The following is a 24438-nucleotide window of genomic DNA, read 5'->3' on the forward strand; positions in this document are numbered from 1 at the left end:
TTTTATCAAAGGCAACAAATGGTGTCAGTTTTCTTGACAGTCTTACTTTGTTTATTTTTGAGAAAATACCAAAGTTAAAATGATGCTCCGTTAAAACAACTTTTATTGCTTCATCAAGGAAATGCTTATGTGAATCTGCCTTTTTTTTTTTTCTTTGAGTCCATAGCTGGTGAAGAAGACAGTGATCTTCTGTATAGTTTGATGCCACTGTTTTGATTCAGGCAAAGGTGCTAATGCTTTTATCCACATTGCCTGTGCACCATCAGTGCAAATGGCACTACAGTTTTTTTTTTTTTTTAAGGCAAATAATATGTTGATATTATCATGAAAATAATTGTAACCTTTTGAGACCACCTAAAGCAGGGTAGGGGTCCCCAGGAATTCATGGACCATACTCTGAGAACTTCTAGCTTAAGGTTCCCTTACCAGACAGATTGATTTGGGAATAGTTTGTGACCAAATTCTGGCCAGTGAAATCTGAGAGCAAGTCTGGCTAGGAAGTTGTGGGTAAGTTTCCTTCTCCTTAAAAAGAGACACAAGAGATGGTCCTTTTCTTTTGCTGGATGTTGCCATGTCTGTGTGATGCTTGGAACTGCTGCAATCATTTTGTAATTGACAAAGGGACTTAGCCTTAGGATGAAGGTGATGCTGCAGAGAGGAAGATTGAGAAATGGCAGGAACCTGGATCCTCGATGACATTGTAGAATGGCAGATGAAACCTTACCTGGAACTTGCCCAACCTTTGGGCTTCCAGTTATGACAGATATTATTTCCTTATCATTTAAGCTACTTTGAGTAGTGCCTTCTGTTATTTGCAGTCAAAAGAATCCTAAAGAGACATTTATTATTAGTGTGATGAACAGTTTGAAGTGTCTAGTGGCCATCTGCATTTCTTTAGTAAATGCTTATTCATATAGCATTAGCACATTTCCTACTGAGGTCATTTCTACTTTTTATTTTCTAAGCATTCCTTATAAATTAACACATTGTAATGTTTTGTAGATTATTTCTACCAGTGTCTTTTATAGCATATTTTCCCATACATTTAAATGTAAGCAATCTATGTGTCTTGTTCTCTTTTTTTAAATAGTTCATGGCTTTAGTGTCATGTTTAAGAGTCTTTTTTACTCCATTTTTGGGTAAATATTCACTTTTTTTCTAGACTTATAAAGATGTAATTTTTCGCATTTAAAAGTTTAACTCATCTGGAATTTATTTTGATGTTAGATATGGAGTAGCAATGTACCTTTTTTTCCCAAATGGGTGGACCATTTTCTTAATATGCATCTTTTAATAGGCCAGCTCTAACCCACTAATTTGAAATACTAGCTTTATTACAAATGGAATTCTTATATATGTATTCTAACTCGTTTCTGGACTTTCTGTTCTGTTCCATTTGCTTTGACTATATCTCCTGCATTAGACGTATTCCCAGGACTTATTTGTTTGACAGTGTGTTGTAATGTCTGGAAGAACAAGTACACACCATCCCCCAGCTCCACCCAACACAATCACATCACTCTTTCTCCCTCTAGTATTTATCTGGTGCCTCCTGCATGTTTATTTGTCCAGGTGAACTTTTAAATTATTTGTTAAAGTTCCCCCAAAACATTTTTGGAATTTCTATTCGAATTAATTTAATTTTATAGATGATTTGGTGAGAATTTATATTTTTACAATATTGAATCTTCAGCCCCAGAAACCCATGTAAACTGTCTTCCTATTTATTAAAATTGTCTTCCGTGTCCCTCTGTACAGTTGTATAGCTTTCTTCATATTGGTCTTGTACATTTCTGGCTAGGTTTATTCCTAGGTATTTCACATTATTTTGCATTGAATTTGTAGAGGGATCTTTCCCACTGTATATGTTCCATTTAAATAAAAACACTTTTTAAAAACATCCAGCTCATATTTCCAGATAACTTTGGCTTCTTAGAAAAGAGTAATATCTAAGGCTATTATCTAAGTAATATCTAAAGATACTATCATTTATGGTATTACAGTATGTACTATGTGAACTGGATTTATGAGGTATGACTGCTTAAGACTGTTCAAGGAAACAACATACCAGAAGCTGTATCTTAATGAGTATTATTCCAAGCTGTTTATGTTGGGAGTTTATACATTTATGGCAACAAGAACAACAACTTACTGTGAAAGCAAAATATAGTCTTCTAAAGTAAAGAGTTTGCCATCATTGAGGATATGAAAAAGAACAATAGCTTGCTATGAGGACATTATCTGAAAATGGAATTTCAAAAGTGTTTTGCTATTATTGGAATAAATAGTAATCTCTTAAAGTGACTTACTTGAAGGGACAACTTATTTTGAGGTACAGGTCTAGTTTTTAGCTAAACAACATTAGTACCTTCTAGAACATATCTTATGTTGTCAGGTGGCAAGGAGATGGTTGGACAGGTTTTATGTGTTTTGCTATTGATTGGAAAGAATCATATTTAATCAGATTGTTTTTGTATTAAATAAGATTCAAGTTGCCCCAGGCAGTGTGGATTGGCAATGTTTCAGCTATTTGGGAAAATAGGATTTGCCAGTTTTCTAAGACCATTTAAAATAAACAAGCACATTTCTTTTCATCTACATTATGGATTTAAAGAGCATGTGTGGACTAGCCTGGTTTCTTAATCACCATTTAAAATGTTCCTATAGAAAATGTGATTCTGAGCTCTTAACAGCTGTCTTACAAATGAGCGTGGGAGTAAGACCTTTCATAGGTGAAAGATTACTGAGGTTTCTCTATATGATGTGTTCCTTGGAGATTAAGAACATAATTAATATTCTCAATTATTCTTCAGCAGCTTGCTGTGACATTATTATTCATGGGCTTTTCTAAACCTTTCTTAAATTTATTGATTTTTTTAAAGTTTATATAGTTTCCTGGGATAAGGTTTACTTCTTTGCGGGTGAGGAGTCTGGCTCTAGGTCGAAATTCCACATGTCATCTTTCCAGCCTGACCATAGACAATTACAAGGCTCTGCCTGGAGGACCTCATGGGGAGAAGCTGCCTTCCCCACACCGTAGTTGGTGCACAGCTAGAACATTGCAGTTTCCTGGAGGGATTGTAGTCTAGGAATCAGCCCCCTGCATTCCTAACCCAGATGCCTCCATTCAGAGGACTTCCTTCCATTCCAGGCTCCCTCCTCTGCCCTCCCACGTCCCTGACCACCTCCACCCCAGGGGTCCATTTAGAAAAGCGAGAGCCTTCTCCCACCCCTCCTTGACAGGAAGACAATTTCCCTGTCTATACCATGTCTACTTGATCCTCACCCAGTGCTGCCATTCAGTGGGGGAGAATGGAAAGCTGGGGAGCTAGCACTTCTTTTGCCTCCTGCTTAGACTGTTGCAGAAAGTAAGACTTGACTGTTACTTTCATTTTAGCTTCTGGTCCTAACTGACTGCCTCAGCACCTGATTGCTAGACAGTGGGAGGTGGGATGGTGTTCCTAATTATTTATTAATTTTATTTTGTGGGTTTTTTTTTTTCCTGTTTTAGGTTTTAAGAGGTGCCCCTTAGAAATGTTTCCGGAATTTGTTGAATAATAATTTGACTTTACATTTGTAAGGCACTATGTAGTTTATAATTTTCTTTGTAAGAACTTTGACTTAAGAATTCTTTCCGTTTTACAAATGCACTGATAGGCTTAAGCAGAGTGACTTTCCCTAAAAAATCATGAACTGATGACAGACTTAATCTCAACTTCAAGTCCTGGCTCAGCCACCTATTAAGTGACTTGAACTTGAGACTAAGCCTGTTGTCGGTTCAGCCCTCTACTGTACCATCCTACTTCATTGGTAAGTCTTTTGCCTTCTTGAAAAGTTGGGACTACCTAGGGCTGTTCAAACTAAGCAGCATCTTAGTGGAAGGCTTGATCCTGTGGTATTCACAAAGTCCTTTGGAAATCGTGAGGAGAGGCAGACTAATGATAACAGCAAATGAGTTAACACAGATTGAATACTTACCACGCACCCAGCACTAAGCTACATGTGTTACCTCCCAGAAGCTTCCTATCTTTGGAAATAACCTTATTAGCCACATTTTATTACAGAAACTGAGACTAGCAAAGTTAAACATCATGCCAGAGGTTGTAAAACTAAGACAACCTCTGGTAGTGATACAGCCTGTGGTAGTAAGTGGCAGATCCTGAATCAACCTAGTCCAAACCCTTCAGCGCCACCTGAAACTGCTTTCTGCGGAGAATTGAGGTGACTCTGCCCTACTTAGGGATATTTCTGCTATTAAGGAGCAGTAAGAGTAGAATTCCCAGCGGCTGGGCACGGGGGCTCACGCCTGTAATCCCAGCACTTTAGGAGGCCGAGGTGGGTGGATCACCTGAGATTGGGAGTTCGAGACCATCCTGACCAACATGGAGAAACCACCTCTCTACTAAAAATACAAAATTAGCCAGGCTTGGTGGTGCATGCCTATAATCCCAGCTACTCGGGAGGCTGAGGCAGGAGAATCACTTTAACCCGGTAGGCGGAGGTTGCGGTGAGCCAAGATCGTGCCCTTGCACTCCAGCCTGGGGAACAAGAGTAAAACTCCATCTCAAAAAAAAAAAAAAAAATCTGGAACAGAATTTTCTAATACTATTTCTAAATGCTGAGAAATAAATCTCTGTTTAAAGGAAAAATATTCTCAGTTCCCTCAGTTGACTTATAATATTCTTACTATGTTGTTTATGAACACAAATCTAGGTATAAGCTCCTTATGCATAGAAATCCTGTTCAGCCACAAAATCAAAATAGGTAGAAGTACAACCACAAAACCAATAAAACTCAAATTAACAGCAGTATAGTGTGCCTGCTGATGTTTTACTGAAAATAAATTGCAACTCTCATTGTAAAGAAGCTACTGACCATCATCACGCAGGTTCTTTTGACTTCAACCCATCTGTGCTGTTGTGTGCTATGTGTCTTCCCAGTTCCCTCACCACTTTTCTCTATCCAAAATACTGCAGAATCTTTTTACAGTGTGCTGTATACTCAGATGCATCATTTATGTGTTACATCTGTGCTGCTTATTGCCAGCAAGATCATAAATGCAAACACAGACACTGAAATCAAGTAGCAGTTATACATGGCTCCTATTGAATTTTAGATTATTATCATAATAAAAACACAATTTAAATAATTGTCATAGGACCTTGGTTTGACAAACCCTTTTTTAGCAGATGTGTCCAGTGGGGGACTGTTTCTGAAGGGCAGGAGATGGAGATCTATTATAATGACTTTTCAGAAGATTAGCATAAGATGGTGGATAGGAGTCCATGTTTTAGCTTTTGTCAATACTGAAAGCTTTCTCTTTCATAGGCATTTGTGGCCTTGTAGTTTTGGCCACACTGTAAGAGCCTCTTGTTCAAAGCAATAGTTCCTTCTCATTGTTATGGTGTTTACTGTTTTTGTTACTAGGTGACATGGGTTAACAAAAACACTTAGAAGGTCTCATTCTTAACCAGTACCTCCTATCTGTCTTCTCCATTGCCTGTTTCTTTCCATTTCCCCCTCCTTTTAGAGTCGGGGTCTTGCCCTGTCGCCTAGCCATGATCATGGTTCACTGCACCCTCAAAATCCTGGGCTCAAGTGATCCTCCCACTTCAGCCTCCCAAGTTGCTGGGTCACTCCCCTTGTTTCTTTTAAACCCAGACTCCAGCCACTTCAAGTCCATCAGCTCCTCCAATTCCTTCTACTCTCCTCTTCCCTCTTTATTATTTTTTTCCCAGTCAGCATGGGCTTACTCTGTGGTTACTAGTTATATTTTCCTTCACTTCCACCATCTTAAATCACCATTGCTTTCCACACTACAAGCCTAAATAGTCCTAATCTAGATCAAATCAAATATTTTGCCCCAAAACCTGGTAGTAGAGGAAATCAATAACTGCCCTATCAGTGATGTTACTTTTGGTTGCAGATAACAGAAAACTCAGACTGGCTTAAACAATTAAGAAATATATTGGCTCGATAACTGAAAAAAAAAAAAAAAAACAGAGGAATTTAATCCAACTAGTTAACAGTGGGACTTATTAACCTCTTTTTAGCTTCCCAGTTTTCTTGCCTCATAGTTGGCTTCATCCTACATTTGTACCATGCATTCCTAACGCTAGGCCCACTCATGGCTCCAAGGTGGCTTTTGTTATGGACTGCATTGTGTCCCCCTAAATTCATATGCTGAAGGCCTACCCCACAATGTGACTATATTTAGAAATGGACCTTTATGGAGGTAATAAAGGTTAAGTGAGGTTTTAGGGTAATAAAGGTTAAGTGAGGCCCTAATTCAATAGAACTGGTGTCCTTATAAAAAGAGGAGAAGATATCAAAGATATCTGTCTCCCTCTGCGAATGTACAGAGGCCACTGGAGGACACAATGAGAAGGTGGCTGTTTACAAGCCAGGAACCAAATCGGCCAGCACTTTGGTATGGGACTTCTAGCCTCCAGACCTGTGAGAAAATAAAATTTCTGTTGTTTAAGCAACCCAGTCTATGATATTTTCTTGTGGCAGCCCAAGCTGACTAATATAGCTTTCAACAGCTTTGGGGCTGTTGAAAAAGCCTCTCTTTCATCATAACAGGTGCTTCCTCTTTCATACCTAATAGGTATTAGAAATTATCTTTGTTCCCAGATCTCTAGCAGTAAAACAGAAAGGTACTCTGTTGGACAGGTTTGGCCACATGCCCACTTCCTAACCAATCACTATGCCCAGAGGTATAGAATGTGCCGATTGGCGTGGCATCGGGTATAAGTTCACCTCTGGCTTCAATCAAGTCCACTCTGGCCTCTCAGAAAATGTACAGATTTCAAGTCCATAAGCTATGGGAAGCAGGGAGTGAATACTTGAGAGACAACCAATAAATAACCACTAATTTGAGCTGCAGCCTTAGATAGGCAACTTACGTTCATTGACATTCCTTTATTCAAATGTTGTTAGTGTCCTTTCCCATTTTTTTCTGTTCCTCCTTTTCTCGTGCCCCTACCTTACAGCCTCTTACTTCATGAAGAAGAGCGCATTGGGAAAGGACTGTCTTAGCCATCTTCTCTTCCACTACAAACTCACCTGTTCTTACTCTTCAGAGCATGAAGTTGTTTTAGATACCTCACATAGCTGATGTGTTTTCTGTGTACTTATTTCCCCTGTCTTTGGCCTACTTATTCTCAAAACTTGTTTTGTCAGCAATTTTCTCTTTTCAGTATCTTCGGTCTTTGTGTGTGTGTTTTCTCTCATCCTACAATGATACTCAAGATGCTTTGCAGCTTAACAAATACCCTTCTTTGACCTACATGATCCCTCAAAAGACAGCCCAACTTCTCTCTTTTTCTCTCCTCTGCCTATCAGTCATCCACATTCATTACCTCCTTTACTCCAATGACTTATATATTCATTAAACTGTATTCTGCTGGCAAAGCCAGGGTTCAAATCACCTTGATAAAGGTCATCACTGATCTTCTATATTTCCAAAAGTAATTGTTTATTTTTGGCTTCTTTTAATATTCTTTAGTATTCAGTCCCATAAACTAACTCCTCTTCTTCCTAAATGTCAGTATTACCATTAGTTCCATCTGCCCTATTTTTTTTTTCTTGATCAGTTCCTCTTGACTTCAGCCACCACCTGTAAACCCAGGACTTGACTCCCAGATACACATCTTTAGCACCTACCACTCACATGGATTAGTTTCTAACTACTTATTGGGGATATCCATTTGAATATATTGTAGGATCCTTAAAGTTCATCATGTGCAAATTGAACTCATTATCTTCCCTTCCCTACCTTCATCCCACCATTATCCAGCCTTTGTGTGTGTGTGTGTGTGTGTGAACTCTGTTTTGAATACCATCATCATCTACTCAGCTAGTAAGCCAGAAACCTTGTCTCCTATTTCACTGCATGCAACTTTTACATCTAGTCACTGCAAGAAATTCATTGATTCTGCCTCTGAAGTGTGACTTGAATGTGTGCCCTCGTTGATACTCATGGCCACTGTTTTCTTTAGCTCTCATGATCTGATAGACTTAGTGTGTAGCCCTGGGCCTCTTTCTCTTCTCATTAATTCTGTGTCTGAGTGGTTCTCAATCCTCAGTGTACACCAAGATTGTATGTGGAGATTTTAAATGCTATACATGTCCTGGTCCCAGAACTTTGATTTTCACTGATCAGTCATTGGTAGTTTAAGGCCATTATAATCTATATAAATACATTTATAAATCTTTATAATCTTTATAAATAATGTCCCTCATTATCCATGGTTTCACTTTCCATGGTTGATTTACCCACTGTCAACCATGGTCTGAAAATATTACATGGAAAATTCCAGAAATAAACAAGGCAGAAGTTTTAGACTGCATGCCATTCTGAGTAGCATGATGAAATGTCACACCATCTCACTCCGTCCTGCCCAGGAAGTGAATCACTCTTTTGTCCAGTGTATCTACTCTGTAAATTCTAACTCTCCGGTAGTCATCATCTGCTCCTGACAGCCAACCGTTGACACCGTATGGCTCCATGATCCAGGATTACCTGAAGCAGCTGATCCTCCTTCAGATGTAGGTCAGTAGTAGCTTAACACTATGTCACAATGCCTGCATCATTCACCTCACTACATCTTATCATGCAAGCATTTTATCATCTCATATCAACACAGGAAGGGTTAATACAGTATAATAAGCTATTTTGAGAGAGAGGGAGAGACTACATTCACATAACTTATTGTATATTGTTATAACTGTTCTATTTTATTAGTTGTTAATTTCTTATGCCTAATTTGTAAATTAAACTATCATATATATATATATATATATATATATATATATATATATATATGAAAAACCACAGTATATATAGGGTTTGTTACTATTCACAGTTTCAGGCATCCACTAGGGATCTTGGAACCTATCCCCTGCAGACAGGATGAGGCGGGGACTACTGAACAGATCTCATCATCTTGCTCTCTTATTTAAAATTCTGTTTGTTGCATTGCCTATGAGAAAATATTCAAACTGCTTAATTTGGTGTACGTAAAGATTCCTATCTGGCCTCTGCCTAACTTTCCAGCCTTGTAACCACCTCCCCACTCCACCTGTCTGCCCCTTACATCATAGTCTGTAGTCATACAAAATTATTTTGTTTTACATTTTTAATTTTAGAACACTTTTAGATGTATGAAGAAACTGTGAAGTTAGTATAGAGAGTTTCCATATAGTCTATACCCCATCTCCCTTATTAGTAACAGATTCCTGTGGTACATTTGTTACAGTTAATGAACCAATATTGATACATTATTGTTAACTAAAGTCTATATTTTATTCAGATTTCCTTACTTTTTACCTAATGACTTTTTTGAGTTTCAGGATTCCATCCAGGACACCACATTACATGTAGTTATCATGTCTCCTTATTTTGCTTGGCTCTGGCAGTCTCTCAGACTTTGTTTTTGATGACCTTGACAGTTTGGGGAGTATTAGTCATATTTTATAGAATGTCTGTCAACTGGGGTTTATCTGATAGTTTTCTTATGATTAGACTGAAGTTATGGGGGTTGGGGAGGAAGAACATAGAGGTAAAGTGCTCTTTTTGTCACATCAAAGCAAGAATACATACTATCAGCACTATCACTGTTTATGTTAACCTTGATCACCTGACTGAGGAAGTCTTTGTCAAGTTACTCCGCTGCAGAGTTATTTTTTCCCCCTTTCCACACTGAAGTCTTTAGAAAGAAGTCACTATGTGCTGCCCACACTTAATGAGGAGTTATGTTCCACCTCCTTAAGGGAAGAGTGTTTATTTACATAAATTATTTAGTAACTGTTTGCATGGACGATTTCTCTCTTCTCCCTCATTTATTTGTTTAATCATTTATATAAGTATGGATACATGGATATTTATTTTATTCTTTGGGTTGTAATCCAAAACTACTTTTTATTTTGTTGGTCAGAGTGTTCTAACTTTGGCCATTGGGTGCACGTTCAGTTGGCTCCTGTGTCCTTTTGACAATGCCCTCAGCACTGTAGGTTTTTTTGTTTTTTGGGGTGTGTGTGTGCACTTCCTTACTTTCTGGCACTATAAGACGCTCTTGGCTCATCTTATATTCTCTGCCTCAATCCTAGAATCAGCCATTTCTCCAAGGAGCCATGGTTCTGTTTTATTAGAGAATGGTTAGAAATGAAAATCTGGGTACTGGATGTGCTTGTTGCCACCAGGATGTGGTGACTTCTAGGCCCTCTCAGATGACAGAGTAAGGAAATATATGTGTGTATACTAACCAATGTATACATACATATCTACAAATATTTCTATATGGAACATATGTATATTAAGCTAAATATGAGTGCATACAAATGACTCACATTCTAAGCCATCACCATATAGATTATTCTAGCCTTTTCTTCCCTTTGTTTGTAACCTCCCATTCCAACAATGAGAAACCTGGTTTCTACCAAGTATCACCTACTTACTAATTGTTCAATTCTGATTTCCTTGTGTACTGATTTCAGAATTGTTAACCCTTTATCTACTAGAGTACAGTGCTTATTACCATGCCTATTGCCTTTAGTTTTACAGACACTATTCATATCCAGAATTATTTAGGTCAGCACCTTTTTCTATATTACTTTTTATTCTCTGAATATTCCATGTTTTCATACCTGTTTAATCTTTATTTGTGCTAATCATCCTGCCTGAAATTCCCTGGCTTTTACCCTTTTCTCCGTGGAATGTTACTCATTCTTCTATACCCAGCACAAATATTGCCTCCACCAGAAAGCTTCTCAGAGCCACCACTAGTAGACTTAATCATTCACTCCTCTGTGCTCCAATAGCATTTTGTACTTACCTTTACTATATATCATGTCAGGACTCTTTGTTTGCATCTCTTTCTTCTTCACTTAATGGTAATTCTTGAGAGCAGAAAACAGATGGATTTGTCTCTGAAATCCCAGGACTTAACAATAATACGTATTACATAACAGAAAACCTAATAGTGGCTAAAATACAAAAGGATTTACTTTTCTCACCTAGCAAGAAGTCCAGAGATAGACTATCACTGGTTTACTTGTTCAATGATGCCATTAAGAATCCAGGCTTTTTTCCTCTTCTGTACACAGAAGTCTAAATGTGAAATGCCAGGTAAATAAGTTAAAACCAATTTCATTCTGGCCAGTATAACGTGTTTAGAGACAATGTCCAGAGAAATAAGAATAGTTCAGATATTTTAGATTGAGATGGCTTTGAGATGAGCTTACATTAAATCCGTTAGAGAGTTAACTTCTGAGTCCCAGTTGCCTCTTTTTGTGTGAGTGAGTGTATCGTGTAGCCACCATTCAGAGCAGTCATGGAGAACAAACACTAAGCATGAGATTCCCATTTTGAAGCTGCAGTTACTGACGTCATAGTGTGATCAAAGTGCTCTGCAAATACTTACTGTAATTATTGTTGTTGTTCTGTTCTTGCTAATAACCTTATTTATACCCTGAAATTATAATCATCCAAAGAAAGATTAAAACAAGATGCATGAGTTGCCTAAGCTGTTTGCCTGGCAGATGGTCACCCTCCGAGTTCTCTGAAATTGCCAGGGTTAATTGAAGCTTCAGTTTTCACTGCAGTGTAGTTGATACTTAATTGTTTCTTACCTGTCAGCTTTCACTCTCTAAAAAAGTACAGCAGTAGCACTTAATTTGTTCTCACTAATGCTAGCCTCTCAGGTAATGTTTAGTGCAACTTCATTCTAGATGATGTTTGCTGCTCTGAATGAAAACCTTTGTACCAGCTTCCCCGCTGAGAAGAAATGCTAAACAGTTACAAAGGTGAAAACATGAATGTCTCTCTAATTTATTTATTTAGAGGATGCTCAGAAGTCAGGAAACATTGAAGGGAAGTTAACTTTTAAATGGTGGACTGGCATTTAGTGTATGGTTAATAGCAGGTCCTCTCCCTGGGGTTGCAGCAAGCTGAGACAACTGGGAATCATCCTTGGGGAATTTTACAAATAGTTTTTCCTAGAGCTAGCTAAGTGCCCCAAGGATAATTGTTATAGATTCATACAAACAGCAGTACTATTTGCTCTATTTCTTTGGTGTTCCTCTAGTAGTATTAAGATGCAAGAAAGCAGTCTTAGGAACCAGCTTAAAAAGCAAGGGAACTAAGAAGTCGTTCTTTGTCTCTACTACTCAGCTCTGCAAAATCAAACCAGTGAAAAGACCTGGGTGTTAAAATGTTACATTATTTAGGTGATGCAAGAGCCCTTTGTCTGCACCTTGAGATTTGAGTACATATTATACATATTGTTATATATGGGTTCAGCATATATAGTAATATGACAAGCCAAGTAAGAGAATGACTGTGCTCTCTTAAATCTGGGGACTGCTGGCTACCAATGGCATTGCTTGCTCTTTGATTAAGGCCCAAGAGAAAAATAGTTGAGAGAGATGAAGGGAGAGAAGGAATTCTGGGCCTCCTGAAATCAGTTACAACAAATTAGCAACCCCAGTAAAGACTGGGGAGTCAGTAACATGATCCTTCTTGTATATGTGGTATACAAAAGTAAAAGGCAAATGGGTGAATTATATGTATGTGAATAATAATGCTCTTCAAAAAAGCAAAAACAAAAAATCCAAAAAGGTAGAATGTGGATTCTTTAATTAGACTGCTTGGACTGGAATTGAATCTCTGTCCATTTTTAGCTAGGTGACTTTAGGCCTGTTAATTTACTTCGTCCTTTATAGGTTTTTTCCTTAAAACAGTACCCCTTGACAGGGAATGGAAGCTAAATAAGATAATATACTCTATGTAAGTACTGAGGATAGGTCATCACACATGGTACATATTTAACTTTTCTTAAAAAAATGAAATTTACATGGAAGATATATTGGAATTGATGCTTTATTGCCTTTTATTTATTTATTTTTATTTTGAGATGAGGTCTCTCTATGTTGCCCAGGCTAATCTCAAACTCCTGGGCTCAAGCAGTCCTCCTGCCTTGGACTCCAAAAGTGCTGAGATTACAGACATGAGCCACTTTGTTCAGCCTTTACTTTCTAAAATATTTTTTCAATTTGCGAAATATACTATGGAGTCTTTCCTTTTATTAAAATCCTTCTTTAAAAAAAAAAAAAAAAAAAAAACAGTATTACTTGAAACTGTTGCTCCCCAAAAGCAAAATTTGCAGTTAAGAGGTATTTTGTCATGTGCATTACACACATTTTACCTATTCCTGTAGCATATGTTATAGTTTGTTGATATGGTCAGGCAGATGTATGAATCATCGTGAAAAGGACTCCATTTTAGTGGTAGGCAAAGCATCTAGCCAAAATTTGTAGCTGGGGAGAGATCTGCTCCCCACATGTTGGCCTTCTGTATCAAGGCTGCTGCTTTTGCCACTATGCTCATTGTGGTGGTAGTCTGCTCAGGCAACTGGAACCTATTAAAACCACCTTCTCCTTGGCTTGTCAGATTACGATGTATGCTGAACCCAAGTCCTTTTATAAATTTGTTCTTCTCCTTACATTCTAAAATAGGCACGTACCTACCTACACCTAGAGCTGGCAGGAAGTCTGTCAGCTTTTCTTGGTATGCTTCTTTATATTTGGTAGCATAATAAATGCGATTTTTAACGACACTGTCAATCTAATACTTGAATGAGTTTCATTTTCTTTCTTGTCTGTTCCTTAGTGATTGCTTTAGCCATTGCCTATTCATGACTGAGCCTTAGCGTTAAGATCTCACGCGGCATGCCCCTAAAGTCATGCTTTTTCTGTTTCATTTTGGCCCTCTTAGGATTCAAGAGGAAGGACCTTCATAGGATGGTGAGCTGAAAATGGGAACCTGTGGGCAAAGTTGGTACAATATATGCCTTTGATGTGACATTAGTTTGAGTTAAGTGAAGGGTCAGGACCACGTTCTCAGATTTTTCACATAGTAAATTTAAAAAACTGAAACACCTTATCAGGAATTGTGGAAATTTCTGTTGCCTTCTTCATACTTTTTTTTGTTTGTTTGTTTTTTGTTTTTTGTTTTTTGTTTTTTTTGTGACGGAGTCTCACTCTGTCACCCAGGCTGGAGTGCAGTGGCGCAATCTCAGCTCACTGCAAGCTCCGCCTTACAGGTTCACGCCATTCTCCTGCCTCAGCCTCCCGAGTAGCTGGGACTACAGGCACCTGCCACCACACCCGGCTAATTTTTTTTTCGTATTTTTTAGTAGAGACAGGGTTTCACCGTGTCAGCCAGGATGGTCTCCATCTCCTGACCTCGTGATCCGCCCCCCTTGGCCTCCCAAAGTGCTGGGATCATAGGCTTGAGCCACCGCGCCTGGCCGCCTTCTTCATACTCTTATACTTCATCCATCTCCAAAAATTTTCATCTTCCCAAATGAAACTCTTTATTTATTTTTTACTTTTTTGGTGTCTAGTTTCTCTTCTTTAATAGTATATATAAGGTATACAAGAAGATGTTTTAATATACATATACACAGTGAAGTGGTTGCCATAGACAAGTAGATTAACAAATACATCATCTCACATAGTTACCTTTGTGGGTATGTGTGGCAAGTGTACCTAAAATCTACTCTTTCAGCAAAAATCCCAAATATAATAAAATATTACTGACTGTAGCCCTCGCATTGTACATTAGATCTCTGGACATGTTCATCCTGCTTATCTGCAACTTTGTATCTTTTGATCTGCGTCTCACCATTTCCTCTGGCCCCTTCCCATATCCATTAGAAACTTAATTTCCCATTCCCCAGCCTCTGCCAAACACCACTCCACTTCCTGTCTCTATCAGTTTGACTACTCTAGGAACCTTATACAAGAGTAATCATACAAATCTGCCCTTTTATGACTGGCTTATTTCACTTATCATAATATCTTTAAGATTCATCCATGGTTGTAGCATGTGTCAAAATTTCCTTTCAAGGCCGGATAACGTTCCATTGTACGTATATGTATGTATGTATGTATCACATTTTGTTCATTTATCTTCAGTGGACATGTGGGTTGCTTCTACCTTTTGTCTATTGTGAATGATGTTGCTATGAATATGGGTGTACAAATATCACTTTGGTCTCTGCTTTCACTTCCTTTGGGTATATACCCAGAAGTAGAATTGCTGAATTGTGAGGTAATTCTATGTTTAATTTTTGAGGATTCACCATAATGTTTTTTCATAGCAGCTGTATCATCTTATATTCCAATAGCAATGAATAAGGGCTCCAATTTCCCAATTTCTCCACATCCTCACCAATACTTGTTATATTCTGGGTTGTTGCTGCTGTTTTTAAATACCAGCCATCCTATTAGGTGTGTTGTTTGTTTCGATTTTAATTACAAATGTAATTAATAAATTTAGGGCTATTCAGATTTTCTCTTGTGTTATTTTGTTATTATTGGTAAGCTGTGGTCTTCAAGGAATTTGTCCCATCTAATGAATGCAATATCCAAGTATTAGCTTTTCAATGTCTGTAAGGTCTGTGGTGATATCTCATTTCTCATTCCTATTATTGGAAGTTTGTGTTTTGTGAAACACATGTTTGATATCAGTCTTGCCAGAAGTTTATCAGTTTTATTAATCTTTCCAAAGAACTAACTTTTGACTTTGATTTTTCCCTGCTTTGCTCATTTTCCCTCCTTCCCTTCCCTCCCTCCCTCTCTTTTTTTTTTTTTTTTTTTTTTTTTTTTGAGATAGGGTATTGCTCTGTCACCCAGGATGCAGTGCAATAGCATGATCATAGCTCATTGCAGCCTTGAACTCCTGAACTCGAGTGATCCTCCCTCGTTGGCCTCCCAAGTAGCTGGGACTACAGGCACTGGCTAATTTTGTTTGTTTGAAGTTTTTGTTTGTTTGTTTGTTTTTAGAGATAAGGTCTCACTATTTTGCCTAGGCTAGTCTGAAAGTCTTGGCCTCAAGTGATCTGCCCACCTTGACCTCCCTCCCACAGCTCTGAGATTACAGGCGTGAACCACCATGCCTGGCCCTATTTTCTATTTCATTGCTTTCTGTTTTATTATTTCCTTCTTTCTACTTACTTTAGGTCTAATTTATTCTTATTTTTCTAGCTTGCGAAGATAGAAGCTGAGGCCAGGCGAGGTGGCTGATGCCTGTAAATCTCAGCACTTTGGGAGGCTGAGGTGGGAGGATCCCTTGAGCCCAGGAGTTCAAGACTAGCCTGAGCAACATAGGCAGACTTTGTCTCTTAAAAAAAAAAAAAAAAAAAGTAGCCAGGTGTGGGTGGCACATGAGTGTAGTCCTAGCTACTTGGGAGGCCAAAGCAGGAGGATCACTTGACCCCAGGAATTCAAGACTGCAGTGAGCTATGATCGTGCCATTGTACTCTAGTCTGGGTGATAGAGCAAGACCTTGTCAAAAGAAAAAAAGAAGCTGAGATTATTGATTTGACATCTTTCTCCTTTCTAATAAAAATGTTTAAAACTATAAATTTCTCTCTCTACACTGCTTTAGTTGTATCCCATAAATTTTGATATTTTGAAATTTTGTTATTCAGTTCAAAATATATTCTAATTTCAGGTTTGTTCTTTTACTCATAGGTTATTTATAGCTGTGTTGCTTAATTCCTTAACATTTGGAAACTTTTGTAGCTATCATTATTATTTTGAATTTGGATAAAAAAGCAAGGATTGACAATATGCTGCCTATTAGAAAAGCACTTTAAATGTAAACATACAAATAAGGCCGGGCGTGGTGGCTCACCCCTGTAATCCCAGCACTTTGGGAGGCCGAGACGAGCAGATCACAAGGTCAGGAGATCGAGACCATCCTGGCTAACACGGTGAAACCCCGTCTCCACTAAAAATACAAAACAAAAAAAAAAATTAGCCAGGTGTGGTAGCAGGTGCCTGTAGTCCCAGCTACTTGGGAGGCTGAGGCAGGAGAATGGCGTGAACCCGGGAGGCAGAGCTTGCAGTGAGCCGAGATCGCACCACTGCACTCCACTCCAGCCTGGGCGATACAGCAAGACTCTGTCTCAAAAAATAAAATTAAATTAAAAATAAAATAAAAAATAAAAACGCACAAATAGACTAAAATTTTTTTAAAAGATACACAACATGCCATACACGACATTACATTAGACACCTGGTAGGCCTGTGTTAATATCAGACAAAGTAGACCTGAAGAAAATGACTATTACCAGAGATAAGAAGGGACATTTATTAGTACAAGGTAGTTCATCAAGGTATTAACATTTAATATTACTATAGCCAAAAACCACACTGTATGATTTTAATATTTTGGGATTTATTTTTATTTATTTATCTATTTTTTGAGACAGAGTCCCACTCTGTCACCCAGGCTGAAGTGCAGTGGCGCGATCTCGGCTCACTGCAACCTCTGCTTCCCAGGTTCAAGTGATTCTTGTGCCTCAGCCAATTGTAGGCACCCACCACCATACCCAGCTAATTTTTTTTTGTATTTTTAGCAGAGACAGTTTTTCACCACGTTGGCCAGGCTGGTCTCAAACTCCTGACCTCAGGTGATCCACCCTCCTTGGCCTCCCAAAGTGCTAGGATTACAGGCATGAGCCACTGTGCCTAGCCAGCCAAATTTATCTATTTATTGAGACTTGTTTTATAGCCCACCATATGGTCTACCTTGGTGAATATTCCATGTTCATTTGAAAAGAATGTGTATTCTTGCTATTGCTACATACGATGTTCTTTCTATAAATATCATCTAGGTCAAGTTAATAATGTTCAAATCTTCTTTGTCTTTTTTGATCTTTTGATAGCTTGTTGCTGATTTTTTTTTTATTTATTACTGAAAAAGGGTTGTTAAAATCTCCAAGTATTACTGTGAATTTGTTAAGTTCTTTTAGAAAGTTCTGTCTTTTTGCTTCATTTATTTTACAGCTTTGTTATTAGGTACATGCATATTTAAGACTGCTATGTTGTCTTGATGAATTGGCTTATTATCATTATTAAATGTCCCTCTTTTTCTCTATAATAGTCTTTTCATTGAAGTCTACTTTGTCTATCAATATAGCCCCACCAGCTTTCTTATGCAGTGTTTGCATAGTATACCTTTTTTTATGCTAATCTATTTGTTTCTTTATATTTAAAGTGCTTGCCTTATAAACAGTATATTGCTGGGTCTTACTTTTTTTAATCCAAGTTCATAATCTGCTTTTTAATTAGAACCCATTTACATTTATTGTAAATATTGATATGGTTGGGTTTAAATATGCCATCTTGGTATTTGTTTTCTATTTGTCCTATTTGTTTTTATTTGTTGTATTTGTTTCTATTTGTCCTATTTGTTTTTCATTCCTCTGTTCCTCCTTTCTTGCCTTTTTTTAGATGAATGGAATATTTTAACTGTACCTCTTTGTGTTGTTTCAAATAAAAATACTACTTATTCACACAGTTTTGTGTGAATAAGATATTATGCAAATAATATCTGAGTTAAACTGGTATTCAAATTAGAGTATGCCAAAAAAGAGCTAAGAGAAGGTATATAAAGGGATTGGGTCATTCTGGTGGCAGAAACCTACTTTTTCTACCAGAATTTTATTTGGGGCTGGCCCTGCCCTTCTTTTCCCACAAAATTGAACCATGACCTAGCAAACCTTAGGCTAACATGGTAGTGATAATACAAAGCACATATTTGTTAATCATTGTAGTTAATATAATTGGATAGCTACCTGTATATTGTCACATTCTTCTGTCACTTCCTTCGCACTGCAAGGATCTTAGTTAGGATCCACTCTGGAAAACATGAAGTAACTTCCATCCAATGAGACTTATGTCAGACAAATATCATTTTTATGTAATCAGTCAAACAATTCATGAGCAGCTTGGTGCTGCCTCTAGAAGCTTGCAATTTAAGTGAGAAGGCATTTATATAATTTTATTATGTGTTTATATTATATAGTCTATATACATTTATTATATATTTAAATAACAAGATAAATAGCAATGCAAGGCTGTGCATAACTGTTATGGATAAGTAAGTGAAATAAAGATGTTTGTGTGGTTAATTAAAGAAATAGCTGCCTAAGTAGGGAAATTGCCACATATTTAGACCCTGGTCACACTATGCTTTCTCCACAGACTAGCAGCCTGCAAGATTCACATTTCTCTGACATTTTCCTGAATTGCCTAATAATCCAATCTGGTTGTATCTTTTTGTCTCTGTCTACAGAGGCTCTTGGTCATTTATAGTGAGAGAAACTCTTACTTTTTTTTCTCCCCTCTTCTATATATAAATGGGTATAGATAAGTATCACGTGATTATTTAAAGGATTGAAATTCCATTTTGATTTGCCTTTCCTGGGTAGGAAACATTTACATCATTTTATACTTTTGAGCATGAATTGCCTCTCTTTCTAGGTGTAATCAATTTCTACTCTTCAGCATACAGAAGATTTTATGAATACTATTCACTGCAGAAAGAGCTCTAAAAATAATTTTGCAGGTAGGGTTTTATAGAACACTGATAGTCTTATGTGGAACATTGGCAGACAAAAAGAACAAAGGCACATCAGGGTAAAGGTGGTAGTAGGTGGAGCATTTCATTTCATTTGCCTCCACTAAAGAGCTTGCATTTACTGGAGAAGGAAAACAAATAAGAAACAGGAGCATCTGCACTTGCTGTTGAAGGTTTCATTTCTCATGACTGTTAAGTCACATTTGAATGGAACCATTACAGTCTTGTTGGTATGTGTAACTATGCCCCCACCTTTTTTTTTCCAAAAGGAAAATCTTGAATTTTATGTTTAAAAGTACAAAGAGCTGTTTTTGACATTCTGCAGTTCATTTTGGAATTCACAGTCTTAAACCTATTCATTTTCAGTAGGGTGGTAAAGAGTGCAAAGTATATGGCATTTTTACGCCTAATAGCACCTCCAATAATCTGTGATGCATATTACATACACACACCTTTTAGCATCTGTTTCCACCTGACAGCTGACAGCATTAGGCTGAACGTTGTGATGAACAACTGAAATGTCAAGCAGTATTACAATGGTTTCTTATTGGAAAAAGTAAGCTCCTTAGAGCTTCTTTTTAATACTTTTCCATAAAGATTTTAAAGTGACACATTTACAAGTATGTAATTAAGATGACATACTCTTTAAATGTTTGTTATACTTCCAGAAATGGAGATGGATTTGGGCTAATCAGCAGATGATTCTCCTTTTGAGCTAGGGTGTAAGCATGCTTTTTTTTTTTTTTTCTTTTTTTTTAAGACAGGGTCTTGCTCTATGACCCAGGCCAGAATGCAGTGGCACGATCATGGCTCACTACAGCCTCATCCTCTAGGCTCGGCCTCTCATGTAGCTGGAACCACAGACGTGCACCACCACCCCCGAGTAATTTTTTTTTTTTTTTGTGGAGACAGGGTCTCACTATGTTGCCCAGGCTGGTCTCGAACTCTTGGATTCAAGTAACTCTCTCACCTTGGGCTCCCAAAATGTTGGGATTACAGGCGTGAGGCACTGCACCTGGCCTTAAGCATGCATTTTTGTTTTGTTTTGTTTTGAGACAGAGTCTTGTTCTGTTGTCCAGGCAGGAGTGCAGTGACATAATCTCGTCTCACTGCAATCTCCGCCTCCTGGGTTCAAGTGATTTTCTTGCCTCAGCCTCCAAGTGGCTAGGATTACAGGAGCATACCATCACTCCTGGATAATTTTTTCTTTTTTTTTTTTTTTTTGTATTTTCAGTAGAGATGGGGTTTTCCTGTGTTGGCCAGGCTGGTCTCAAACTCCTGACCTCAAGTGATCCACCCTCCTCGGCCTCCCAAACTGCTGGGATTACAGGCATGAGCCACCGTGCCCAGTGAAGCATGCATTTTGTTCAGGGAAATCTATTTTGCATCCATATTGCTGACTATTCTTTTTTTTTTTTTTTTGAGACAGAGTCTTGCTCTGTCGCCCAGGCTGGAGTGCAGTGGCCGGATCTCAGCACACTGCAAGCTCCGCCTCCCGGGTTCACGCCATTCTCCTGCCTCAGCGTCCCAAGTAGCTGGGACCACAGGCGCCCGCCACCACGCCTGGCTAATTTTTTGTATTTTTTTAGTAGAGACGGGGTTTCACACTATTCTTAATAATATATGTATACAGGATTGTTAGAATTAAGAATTGCTACGATTCTGTCTTAATATTTATTTGACTGATTTTCATATTACTCATTTCAGCACAGAGAATGAGAGTTACAGGTTTGTTTTTTTATTCTTCTACCATACTTGGGATTTTTGTCTAGTGGTCACAAAATATTTCCTAGAAATATGTTTTCCTAGAATTACCCCCCCAAAAATAACATTACTTAAAAAAAAAAAAAAAAAAAAAAACTGTCTTTAGTACACAAATTCAGATTTTGGACTTACATGCTTTGGTCATGCACTAAAAATTAAATGAGCAAATAAAATGTCTAACAAAACAAAGTTGGTCAAGGCTATGGCTTTCACAAAAAAGCCAGCCAATGTTGCCCACCCTAAATATTTCTTTCCCATCTCTTGGCCTGAATATACTTCAGGAGAGAAGCTGTTATGCTCATCTTTCATGAAAAAGTTTCTAGTTTTCCTGTGCTTTCTCAGATTGAAAACCTTTAGAATCAGGTTTTGGGTGTTAGGTAAACAATACACTGTTTAATCTATGTTGACTAATTAATCATTTGTAACTTTTTAGGTACTGCTTAGGATGAACATGATTTGGAGAAATTCCATTTCTTGTCTAAGGCTAGGAAAGGTGCCACACAGATACCAAAGTGGTTACCACCCAGTGGCCCCTCTGGGATCAAGGATTTTAACTGACCCAGCCAAAGTTTTTGAACACAACATGTGGTGAGTTTTCTTTTCAAGTCTGATATTATGTGTGTTTCTTAAATATCACCAGTGGTATTATTTTCATTTAGAACTAACAAAGAGTTTTTAAAGCTGATGACCTAACTCATATTGTAGAAGTCCAAAAGCTAGGGTAACCAATCCTGACGTAAGTGTTGCCAATTCTGAATTTCATTGCAAATGGAATTGGAAAAGTGAAACTTCCCATGTGCTTTTAGTAGCCTTGGAGTTCTTGCAGGCCCTTCCTGCTTACCTCTGATCCTGATTTGCCTGCTGTCACTGGGTGGGGGTGAGGATTCTTTCCTAGGTGGGGCCCTCCAGCTCCACAGTCCCTTCCCTCTTTTTCATACTTGCCATCCGGCAAATGCGTATCAGTACCTGAGGCTTACTGAGCACCAGGGAGATAGATCACATTGATAAGATTTCTTGTCCATGCTTTCAGGGAATCCACACTATTTGGAAAGACAGATGTTTACAGAAAAAGCTGATAATTACCCATACAAGGCAGTAAATTGTGAGAGGTCAGTGAGTGTTACAGACCATGTGCCATATGAGAACAACTCAGTAATGCAAAACCACTCCTTTTTGGGCATAGTCAGAAAGTCTTAAAGTGAGGGAAACTGAGGTTAGGATTACAGGCATACCTCAGAAATGTTGTAGGTTTGGTTGAGACCACTGCAGTAAAGCAAATATTGCAATAAAGTGAGTCACACATGTTTTTTGGTTTCCCAGTGCATATAAAAGTCATGTTTACACTATACTGTAGTCTCTTTTTTTTTTTTTTTTTTGAGACAGAGTCTCGCTCTGCTGCCCAGGCTGGAGTGCAGTGGCCGGATCTCAGCTCACTGCAAGCTCCGCCTCCCGGGTTTACGCCATTCTCCTGCCTCAGCCTCCCGAGTAGCTGGGACTACAGGCGCCCGCCACGTCGCCCGACTAGTTTTTTGTATTTTTTAGTAGAGACGGGGTTTCACCATGTTCGCCAGGATGGTCTCGATCTCCTGACCTTGTGATCCGCCCGTCTCGGCCTCCCAAAGTGCTGGGATTACAGGCTGGAGCCACCGCGCCCGGCCACTGTAGTCTCTTAAGTGTACAATAGCATTATGTCTAAGAAAACAATGTACAAACTTAATTAAAAAGTAATTTCTTGCTAAAAAATGCTAACAGTCATCTGCGCCTTCAGTGAGTCATAATCTTTTTGTTGGCAGAGGGTCTTACCTCAGTGTTGATGGTTGCTGACTGATCAGGGTGGTGGTTGGAGTGGCTGTGGCAGTTTCTTAAAATAAGACAACAATGCAATTTGCCTCATCAGCTGACTCTTCCTTTCATGGAAGATTTCTCTGTAGCATGTGATGCTGTTTGATAACATTTTACCTACAGTAGAACTTTCAAAATAAGTCAGTCCTCACAGATCCTGCCACTGTTTTATCAACTAAGTATATGTAATATTCTAAATATTTTGTTTAATATTTAGAATTATGTCTAAATTCTTTGTTGTCTAAATTATGTCTAAATTCTATTGGGGGAACCCGCCCTCAATAATTCCATGTAAGTTGTTTTTTATTTCCCTAAATGTTGGCCAGTCTGAGAAATAAAGGGAAAGAGTACAAAAGAAAGAAATTTTAAAGCTGGGTTTTTGGGGGAGACATCACATGTTGGCAGATTCTGTGATGCCCCGCAAGCCGCAAAACCAGCAAGTTTTTATTAGTGATTTTCAAAGGGGAGGGAGTGTAAGAATAGGGTCATAGAGATCACATGCTTTACAAGGCAATAAAATATCACAAGGCAAATGGACACAGAGTGAGATCACAGGACCGGGGCGAAATTAAAATTGCTAATGAAGTTTTGGGCACGCATTGTCATTGATAACATCTTATCAGGAGACAGGGTTTGAGAGCAGACAACTGGTCTGACTAAAATTTACTAGGCGGGAATTTCCTCGTCCTAATAGGCCTGGGAGCGCTACGGAAGACCGGAGCTTATTTCATCCCTTATCTGCAACCGTGTAAGACAGACATTCCCAGAGCAACCATTTTAGAGACCTACCCCTAGGAAAGCCTTCTCTTTCTCGGGGCTGTTCCTTGCTGAGAAAAAGAATTCAGCAATATTTCTCCTATTCGGTTTTGTAAGAAGAGAAATATGGCTCTGTTCTGCCCGGCTCTCAGGCAGTCATACCTGATGGTTATCTCCCTTGTTCTCTGAACATCTCTGTTATCCTGTTCTTTTTTCAAGGTGCCCAGATTTCATGTTGTTTAAACACACATGCTTTACGAACAATTTGTGCAGTTAACACAATCATTACAGGGTCTTGAGGCCACATACGTCCTCAGCTTACGAAGATGATGGGATTAAGAGATTAAAGTAAGACAGGCATAGAAAATCACAAGAGTATTGATTAGGGAAGTGATAAATGTCCATGAAATCTTCACAATTTATGTTCAGAGATTGCAGTAAAGACAGGCGTAAAAAATTATAAAAGTATTAATTTGGGGAACTAATAAATGTCCATGAAATCTTCACAATTTATGTTCTTCTGCCATGGCTTCAGCCGGTCCCTCCATTCAGGGTCCCTGACTTCCTGCAACATAATTCTTTGTTGTAATTTCCACAGTGTTCACAGTGTCTTCACCCCAAGTAGATTCTATCTCAAG

At 38.3% G+C, this 24438-nt stretch overlaps 1 protein-coding gene across 6 annotated transcripts in view; it reads left to right on the top strand.

The window, feature by feature from the left end:
- METTL8 (methyltransferase like 8) overlaps nt 1–24438 on the top strand; it is a 108848-nt gene that overhangs the window by 22123 nt on the left and 62287 nt on the right. For 2 of the 6 annotated variants that reach the window (XM_030916687.1, XM_030916682.1), the window contains exon 2: nt 21636–21790. The exons of 1 other annotated variant lie outside the window; for it this stretch is intronic. In XM_030916687.1, the coding sequence (XP_030772547.1) occupies nt 21648–21790 (143 nt within the window). In that variant the 5' untranslated portion in view covers nt 21636–21647. Of the gene's footprint in view, nt 1–8488; nt 8558–19341; nt 19427–21635; nt 21791–24438 lie in introns of those variants that run through there. 3 more of the 6 variants (XM_030916683.1, XM_030916684.1, XM_030916686.1) reach the window with 3 other exon arrangements.

Source organism: Rhinopithecus roxellana, chromosome 14, assembly GCF_007565055.1.
Source record: "Rhinopithecus roxellana isolate Shanxi Qingling chromosome 14, ASM756505v1, whole genome shotgun sequence".
Lineage (NCBI taxonomy): Eukaryota > Metazoa > Chordata > Mammalia > Primates > Cercopithecidae > Rhinopithecus > Rhinopithecus roxellana.